The 9,836-nt window shown below is 48.2% G+C and overlaps 1 protein-coding gene across 2 annotated transcripts in view; it reads left to right on the plus strand.

The window, feature by feature from the left end:
• The first annotated feature begins 217 nt into the window (after window positions 1-217).
• Window positions 218-9,836, plus strand: part of LOC135101548 (mucin-12-like) — a 45,156-nt gene continuing 35,537 nt past the window's right edge. Inside the window, exons 1-2 of one of the 2 annotated variants that reach the window (XM_064005643.1) lie at window positions 218-246; window positions 2,232-2,527. In XM_064005643.1, coding sequence (XP_063861713.1) covers window positions 2,467-2,527 — 61 coding nt within the window. In that variant the 5' untranslated portion in view covers window positions 218-246; window positions 2,232-2,466. Of the gene's footprint in view, window positions 247-1,621; window positions 2,528-9,836 lie in introns of those variants that run through there. The other variant, XM_064005644.1, reaches the window with a different exon arrangement.

A 9,836-nucleotide genomic window follows, 5' to 3' on the forward strand; every position in this document is an offset into this window, starting at 1 on the left:
AACAACAAGAGGTAAGCATTTCCTGGCTCGTAATGACCCTTGGGGAGTCTGTTTTTAAGAGCCCAGCGGTGTTCACATACTCCGTGTAGTCCTAAAGAACAATGAAAAAGGCTTCCGAGTCAACATGATTAACGTCAGCCGGATGCCTCGTGGTCAGGGAGCCGTGACGTCACACTCCTCGTAAGTATATAAACCCAGGTGACCGCCGCCCAGCATCCATTCTCCCAGAGACGCGCGACTCGAGAGGTGCGTTGCGGCGAGCGGCGTGGTGGGCATGTGTTGTGTGGTGCGCAGGCGTGGTGCAGCTCCGAGGGTGAAACGAGTCCTTACTACGCTAGACAGTTCTGTGAAATGATGATGAGAGCGACAGTGATTTCAACGCGAAGAGACAGTGAGCAGTGACAGGTGGAGGCGCGGTACTGTGAAGTGGAGGAGGTGAGAGGACAGTGAGAGGTGGAGGGCACGGTACTGTAAAGTGGAGGAGGTGAGAGGACAGTGAGGGGGGTGGAGGCACGTGGTACTGTGAAGTGGAGCAGTTGAAAGGGACAATGAGAGGTGAAGGGGAGGCGGTACTGAAAAGTGGAGGAGTTGAGGGCATAGTAAGGGATGGAGGAACGCAGTACTGTGAAACGGAGGAGAGGAGAAAGGACAGTGAGAGGTGGAAGGGAGGACTGGAATGACGGTGACAAGAAGAAACAGGCTCCTCAATCCTCCATCTACCCTCCCACCACTCTTCTTTGTCGCCATTACCACGGAAAGCGGAACTCTTCTCGTACTGAGGGAGAGAAAGAGTGACCTGGCGCGTGACTGAGGTCGGGCACTGTCATAGGTCACCGGGTTGGCACTGAAGGGGCAGCCAGAAGTTTTCACAAGAGAGCTTTTTAGAAATGTGGAAGAAAGTTTATGTGGATACTGCGCGAGGATACCCGTGTGTGTGTGTGTGTGTGTGTGTGTGTGTGTGTGTGTGTGTGTGTGTGTGTGTGGGTAGATAGGTGTGGGTGTAGAAGTGTTCTTAAATGGTTCATGTGTAGGACTGTTCATGTTAAGAGGCTTGGCGTTTGCACATAACCACTCTTATTTCTATTTGATTTTATTTATTGTGATAGTCTTAATTAGAGAGAAGCTGGAAGGAAGAGGAGCAGGAGAGGTAGTGCCAGGGAAAGACCACCTTTTATGCAACATTAGTTAGCTGTAGTTTCATTCATCCACGTATTGTATGTACTGAATACAGACAATACGTGAGTGTTCTGATACGTGTATGGCTTGTGAAGAGTGTGCTTGATGGGCTGCGGTGGGTTAATGGCGCAGGACCATGTTGTGCGCGACAAAGGGCGGCGCGGCGTGAGTTCCCGAGGCGCTGCGTGGAAACTAATGGTGATTACTTCTATGGCGACAAATGACAAGTTGCGGGTGTTGTAAAGCGCTAGGGTCATATAAAGACCTACTTGGTGTGAAATTATGTTATCGTGTGCTGGGGAAGTGTAGCGTGTGTGTGTGTGTGTGTGTGTGTGTGTGTGATGGCTTGGTAACAGGTTGTATAAGGAAGGAGGGCAAGCGTGAGGTCTCAGAAATGCTAGGTTGTGGGCTGGAGCGGGGCGGGGGCAAGGCGAAGCGGGGCAGGGCGGGGAGGGTGACCTTGCCCCGAGCGAGCCTGCTAGGCGCCGCTGGTCCACGGGGCGGAGCAGGTCGCCAGCTTGGTGGTCCCGTCGGAATATATTGGATTTGTTATTACGTCAGGCGGCGGTGAAGCAACTCCGCCTTTTACTTTTATCGTTATTGTTGTTGTTGGCGGTTGTGGAGGAGGGCGGTGGCACAGAAAGCAAGACTGATGTAAATGTTTGGTGTGGAGTTGTCCTCCCCAATCCTGATCGCAGGTGAATGACCTCCCAGATCTGTGGGACTGGATTATCAAAAAGACCCCAGGCACCTCCCCCTCCTCCCGTCACTCTTGGGCGGCCAGCGCTCCCACAACCGGTATGAAGGTTGCATTAGAGCAGCTCGGCAACGCTCAGGCAGACTGTCCACATATTCACGATGGTGAGGCAATGTGTCAAAGGAATGCCTCGTGGGAAAGCCGAGGCGTAAGTTGCATCTAGGGTTTCGTTGGTGCCGGACGCCTCCACAACACCACTGCTGTGCCCTCGGAGCTCACCGTGCCTCTCCTGTAGAGCATTCCGGGAAGTGATAGGATCTCTCCTGGCCGACACACCATCAACCAGTTTCCATTACAGCTCATTAGGTACCGAGAAGATTGACTTGAGAACAGTGAAAGTGACTATCTGTGTGTCCAGTGACCAGTGACCAGCGCTCCGCCCGCCGACGACACACCGCCCCTAGAATAGCATCAGGAAGCCGCTTGGATTTATCAGGGCGTGGCGAGAGTGTGAGTGTGTCTCCGAGGAACGTGTTAGCATGTATTACTGCCGAGGGTGCCTGCAGGCAGCCTGAGCCCAGCCACGCCGCGAGATGAGGCGGCCAAAGACACTCATCCATCCCCCTCTCCTCCTCCCCATCTTCCTTCTCCTGGGTAAGTACAAAATAACGAAGTAACATACAAACGCACACACACACACACACACACACACACACACACACACACACACACACACACACACACACACACTCACACCTTAAACATCCACATAAATTATGCAGTTCATCGTTCTTTAATTAAGTTCCCTCTTTTGCAACACAATTTCTTATTCTACTTTCTTTTACCATCATATATATATATATATATATATATATATATATATATATATATATATATATATATATATATATATATATATATATATATATATATATATATAGATATATATATATATATATATATATATATATAAATATATATATATATATATATATACACTCTCTCTCTCCTCCTCTCTCCTCCTCCTCTCTCTCTCCTCTCTCTCTCTCTCTCTCCTCTCTCTCTCTCTCTCCTCTCTCTCACCTTGTTTGCGAAAGAGTGGCGGCAGAGAGCCAGGGGACGGAGGCGGGCCGTTCACAAGGTGGCGGAGCGGAATGATGTACTGTCCGTCACATGTCGCCACGAATCCTCTTCATTGCCCCACAGAGCCTCCCTCCCCTGCTGCGCCGCCGCCGCTGGGTCGTCTGGTGGGGAGGGAGGAAATTAATATGTAATACCAGGGGAACAAAAGGTGAAAAATAAAGAGACAAAAAACTTATATCCGAAAACAAACGGATACATCCGATAACAAGATATAAAGTATGTAATATAATAACCGGTTCTCCAGCAAGCGTGTAAAGACCGATTTCCTTAATGTTCTTATGCTAACAACTTTAATCTTAAGAACCTGGCCAGCGAGAAAAGGTGGGGGTGAATGCGAGGGGTCAGAGACATTGGGCAACGGGGAGGAAGGAAGGGCGGGACTCAAGGACGAAGATAAGGCGAGTGTGAGGGCGGGATACTGTGGGGGAGGAGGACAACAGGAGAAAGAATAATGACGCTGAGGGAGGAACGCAGAGATGAATGAAGGATGCAAAAGACGGACGGTTAAGATGATGGAAAGATAAGGAGAGACAAGGAAGAGGGTGAGGGACAGATAACGCTGAGGGAGAGGAAAGGAGAGGAGGAAGGTTGGGATGAGGAGGATAAGAGAGGAGCTGTCAGGATTAGGGAAATTTAAGAAGGGGAAAGGTGAGGCAGGGACAGAAAAGAGTCAGGTTGGTAAGGGAGGAATGGCGATAAGGAGGAAGGCGAATGGAGGAAGAAAGACGCTGAGAGGGTTAAGGGAAGAGGGAGATGGGCGAAATATAGGTAAGGTTGAGGGTCAAGGGGTGACCTTTCATTATACTTCGCTAACACAAACAAACCCGCCCACCCTCCCACGCAACTCTCTCTCTCTCTCTCTCTCTCTCTCTCTCTCCTCTCTCCTCTCTCTCTCTCTCTCCTCTCTCTCTCTCTCTCTCTCTCTCTCTCTTTGATATCACCTAAAAGCCTCATGAGACTCAGTATATTTGCTCTTCCTTTGTGTTTCCCCCTCAGCTCACATCTCCCACACCTCCATCACCTGTTCTTCTTTCTTTCCTCCTCCCTCCTCCTCCTCCATCCCCTTCACCTCCTCTCCACCTCTTCCTGCATGGCGTTGTTTTTCCCCCGCGCACCCTGTTTTTTCTCCCCTGATTACCGTAACTGTTGACGTCTTTGTTGCAATTATGAATGTGTGAATGCTTACCCGACAAAGGCGGAAATCGGAGGGGAAGGAATGAAGGCGAAGGAGACCATGAGGCGAAGGAACCAGCTGGAGGGAGGGGAGTCTGAATACGCGGAAAGGAATGGAAATGAAGGGAATGAGAGTGAGAGTGGGTGAGTATGAGAGGTACAACCGGTTATTCAGTACTTGTAACCTTCTCTCTGCCTCGGACATAAAAATATATTCTTTTGTCACTCCTTTTTCTCCTTGAAGTTGCCTTTTGTCTTACATATGTTTTATCGCCAAAGTTTTGTTGAAAATTTACCGAGTAATGAAAAAAATTTAGGAGCAAAGGAAAGAAACGGATGGAAGGCTTTGTCGATGATGGAAGTAGAAGATTGTTTATGAGAAAAATTATAGAAGAAAATGGAAGGGAGAGAGAGAGAGAGAGAGAGAGAGAGAGAGAGAGAGAGAGAGAGAGAGAGAGAGAGAGAGAGGAGAGAGAGAGAGAGAGAGAGAGAACCAGAGAGGGAAAAATTATTAACCAGCAAAGAGATGTTGACATTTTAGCGGCTCGAGTCACGCCAAAGACGAAAAACTCGAACTCTGGGTGACAAATAAGCTTGGCCATGAAGCTTTATACTGTAACACACCCGCCGCCGCCACCAACCACCATCACTCTCACCACCTGACAGTCACCTTCTCTAAATAACGTTAATGAGAAAAAAAAACTACCTCGCTTAGTGACGAATACGGTTCTTAAAAAGGTCTACGTGTGTGTGTGTGTGTGTGTGTGTGTGTGTGTGTGTGTGTGTGTGTTGAGAGGATGATGTAGAGAAGGACCTGAGGAGTAATTGCGTGTTTCTTCCTTCACCTTCCCGTTAGTCTTCTCTCTCTTTCTCTCTCCTTTCCTTCCATTCTCCATGTTCCTTTTGTGTCCTGGATTGAAGGGAAGGAAGGAAGGAAAGGAAAGTTTAGTGAGAAGGTGACTCTCTCTCCTCTCCTCTCTCTCTCTCTCCTCCTCTCTCTCTCCTCCCTCTCTCTCTCTCTCTCTCTCTCTCTCTCTCTCTCTCTCTCTCTTAGGCCTTACTCTCCCTTTCTCTCTAATCAACGCCCCTCCTCCTCTTCCTCCTCCTCGTCCTTTCGGCCTTTCTTGGTCCGTGTCACCTGAAGGTCATGCCACACCTGCCCCAGCGGCAGAAAAAAAAGGGAGAAAAGAAGAACCCTTCGGAAGAATGTGTATAAGAAAGTGGGTGGCTGAGATTTCTGGCCAGTGGCGGAGATAACGAGAGAGAGAGAGAGAGAGAGAGAGAGAGAGAGAGAGAGAGAGAGAGAGAGAGAGAGAGAGAGAGAGAGAGCCAGACGAGGTTAAATGAATATGCCAAGATTGTGTGAGTTTGAGAGAGGGAATAAAGAAATACCCCACTGATCAAAATAATTAATTCACTTCTTCATCGATAGGTCAGGTGAGCCTTCTACTGTTGAGGGTTAAAAAAGCCACGGTGAAAGTATCGTTTGTGTGACTGTGGGGCGGTGCAAAAAGGAGTGAGTGCCGGAGTGGCCGATGTCGTGTCGCGCCCTCATACTTATTACTGTGCCTTCGGTTTTGCTCTATTGTGCTAACCGGAGGAACCTGGATGAAGGGAGGGAGAAGGTAGGGAAGGGGAGCAGGTCGGGTCATGTACTGAAAGTCTCCTTATAACTGCTTTGTGTTATTGTTAACGTTAAGGCCTCGTGTGTATGCTCGAAGTGCTGTCTTGTGGCGTGTTATAGTTTTGATGTACAGTACACTAAACACGCCTCGTATTCTGCGGCACACGCGTCTCCAGTGCTGTGTTATGTACCCTCTATAGTTTCTTCTTCAAATTCTGGTCTTACACTGGTTCATCTTCCATTACCTCACGTACTCTGTCTCCAGCAGCAGTTAAACACGCAGCCTTTTTTTTATTTTCCTGTGTATTCATATGCATTCTCCTTTACTAAACAACGTAGACTATCTCTTAAACAGGAATCGGCGTCCACAATACGAGTATAAACTTCACTGCAAACCTAACCTATCACCGTCTTTGGTAATGTGTACAGGTTATTCTCAATTATTAGTGTCTTGTCCATAAGAACGAAAGAACTGCACTCTCAATCTTTTCGATGCCTTACCTACAGAACTCTGAATAGCCTCTGGTAGATTTTTTTTTTTTTTTGGGGGGGTGTTTTCAAGGACTTTTTTTTTTTTTTTTATGAATGTAATGGTAGTTTGACACGGATGTTGCACTACCATTAACATAAGAAAAAATAAATCATGGTACCCAACTGATCATCTGTCTCTAAAAAGCCTTTGAAAACATTCCTGACAAGAATCCCTTCATAATTATCTGCGTCACACGTAAAGCCTATATCCTGCTTCCCCCGCGCAGTGCACCTCACTAGTAGCCAGCGTCATTGTCTGGCGGCGTCAGCAGATAAGGTGCTTCGCGTCCTTCTCCAATATTCATGTCACGTGTTACCGACGCTGCTTCCACGGACAGACGCGCCTTGCAGTCAGGAGGGGGCGGCCACGGTCCATCCTTTTTACCCCAGGTACTTCCCCTTTCCTCCTCCTCCCTCCTCCTCCTCATGCTTCTCTCCCTTCCTCCTCTTGTCAATTCTCATCCACACTCCATTTCTCCTCCCTTCTCTTCTCTCCATACCTTTCCCACGTTCCCTTCTTCATTCTGTCCCTTCTTAATCATTCCCTCCCTCTCTCTCTTTCTCTGTCTCGTACCCGTCCCATCCATTCCCTTCCCTGCCCTATACCCACGCCAAGCCACGCCAAGCCACGCCGCGCCTCGCCCTTCCCTCTGCCCCAGGAATGCCCGACAAATCTGACGCCGAGGACTGGTTCACCTTGGAGGAATTAAGCGGGGAGGGAGGGGCTGGGGAGGGGGAGAAGGTAGGAGAGGAGCTAGGAAGGGAGAGAGGGACTGGGGAAGGAAGGAAGGGAGGGAGGGAGAAAGGGAGGGGAAGGAGTGAGGGGTGAGTTAGAAAGGGCAAGGTACTCACTGTGGTAATGAGTCAGAAGGAAGCAGCGTGTTACCCTTTTTTGTCTTCAGTGTTCATGATTCCTCTGTCTCTCTCGTTCGCTTGTCACTCATCATTGGTAAACCTCGCATGATGTCTTTTTTTTTTTTTTTGTTTCTTTTTCCACCTGGTCCCTTGTCTTTTTCAGGTCCTCCTCCTCCTCCTTGTCCCCATCCTCCTCCTCCTCCTCCTCATCCTCCTCCTCAACTGCGTTCCCATCCTCCTCGACCTCTTACGTACTCGTCTACACTACACCACCAGCACCACCAGAGGCACATCCTCCTCCTCCTCCTCCTCCTCCTCTTCCTCCTCCTCCTCCTCCTCCTCCTCCTCCCTCCCTCCCCACCTCCCCTTCTCCTGGTATCTAGTCGGCGTACTCTCATCAAGGCTCCCAGACATGGCTTGCCCTAATACCTGTTTCTAGCGTTAGGCCTTCATGGTGTGTGTCTGTGCGTGTGTGTGTGTGTGTGTGTGTGTGTGTGTGTGTGTGTGTGTGTGTGTGTGTGTGTGTGTGTGTGTGTGTGCGTGTATACCTATTACGTATGTGCACAGTAATCTCTCCTTGATGCAAAGTACGCATGCGTCTGCGCCCTCTCTCTCCCCTTTCTCCTCCTCCTTCTCCTCCTGTGTAGGCGCGGAGGGAGGGGCAAGAAGGCTAACCAGGACAGCTGTGATTCTTAATTATTGTTATATTTTTGCCTTTAAAGCATTTTTTCCCCCACTACCGTTATCACGACCCGCTTCTTGTTAGGGTGCCGAGATAGGCAGCTGTTTGTACTGAAGCTGCTGTTGTCTGTGTGTGTGTGCGTGTGTGTGCTGCATCTTTTGTCCTTTACAGCTTCATTAGTCATCTAGTGTCTTCGTGGTCATCATCTTCTGTTCATGTCATCCCTATTTCTTCATAAGTCATCATATCAGACGTTTTCTTTATCTTCGTAATCACTCTCCTGTGGTCCATGTGTCATCTTCTGGTTGTTCGTAAGTTATCCTTCATAAGTTCATAAGACATCCTCTGGCGCTTCATGTCATCCTCTACCGGCTCACACGTCATCTTACTGAGGCTCGTGTCTTCATTTCTTGTAAGTCACCTTCAAGAAGTTCACAAGTCATCCCGTATGGTTCCTGAAAAGTCGTCCATTGATTCTTATTTCAAGTTATCCCACGATGGTACTACTAAGTTGCAGTCTTTACTCCCCTTGACTCATCTTATGCCGCGGTTCCTCCCTTGGAATTACTCAAGTCAATATTGAGGTCGCCAAATTCTGTGAGTACGCGTGGTCCTCAATAAGTCATGCTGAGGTACAACGTAAATCATCCCTGGTATGCTTCATGAGTCACCTGGTGGTTCAGTGCGGTTCTTTAAGTCATCCCATGAGTCCTTAAGTCGTCCAGTAGATTTTAAGTAATACTAGATTTGTAAGATGGTCCGGTCTTGTATTAAGTCATCTACTGGTTCATGTCATCCTCTGGTTCGTGAGATATCCACTGATTCGTGATTCATTCTGTGGTTCCAAAGACATTCATTGGTTCGTAAGTCATCCTGTGGTTCTCAAGTCACCATGAGGTTCTTAAATACTGCTGCAGTCAGTAAATCATACCGTAAACTGGTTCATGTACACTTCATCTCCACCCGCGTCAACTTTTAGTTCTCGATTCGTTCACTGAGGTAAAAGTCCATAAGCTATGTTGCCGTTCTTGATTCATCCCGTGGTTACTAAGTCATCCTTTAATCCGTATGTCATCCTTTGGTGTGCACGTCATCTACTGGTGAGGAAGTCATCCTTGGGTTACATACCTGTGCATCACGCGGGCCTCGAGTCACCTTTTCGTGCCTCAGCCACCTTTGGCAGTGAAAGGCAATTAAAATACCAGTGATGACTTCCTTAATTAGGTGTGACAAAAGAAATATATTACAAGGACTGACGAGAACTAAGGAGGAGGAGGAGGAGGAGGAGGAGGAATACAAAGGAATGAAAAAAAAATGTAATAAATGTAATTGTTCCCTCGAGGATGTTTACTGGAGTCACAGGATCTACGCTATCAAATGTGGTGGTTAAGGAAGCAGGGAAGCTGAGGAGGAGGAGGAGGAATATAAAGGAAAGGCAAACAGCAACAGACCTTTTGGTCCTTGCACGGCTGTTTGGTAACTACTTCTAACTAGCTACAAGGAAGAGAGACAGGACAGCATAGTAGAAGGCTCCTCCCCACCCACTACTCCCTCCAGCTTGCGCTGGCATGGAAATAGTTGGGAAAAAGTACCATGCAGTATGGAAAAAATGACATGGAATTTTAATAGGAAAAGAGGAGGAGGAGGAGGAGGAGGAGGAGGAGGAGGAGGAGGAGGAGAGAGAAAGGGAGAAACGAAGGCAGGTGGGAAAGCGGGATGGGAGGTAATAGAAGATTGAGAGAGAGAGAGAGAGAGAGAGAGAGAGAGAGAGAGAGAGAGAGAGAGAGAGAGAGAGAGAGAGAGAGAGAGAGAGAGAGAGAGAGAGAGAGAGAGAGAGAGAGAGAGTTACATAGAAAAACAGACTACAACAGACCTTGTGGTTCTCACGAGGTGACCTAACCTAGGACTACTAAGATGATAGTAGAGGAAAAGGACAGGAAAGCAGAAGGCTCTCT

The sequence above is a fragment of the Scylla paramamosain genome, chromosome 6, assembly GCF_035594125.1.
Source record: "Scylla paramamosain isolate STU-SP2022 chromosome 6, ASM3559412v1, whole genome shotgun sequence".
Lineage (NCBI taxonomy): Eukaryota > Metazoa > Arthropoda > Malacostraca > Decapoda > Portunidae > Scylla > Scylla paramamosain.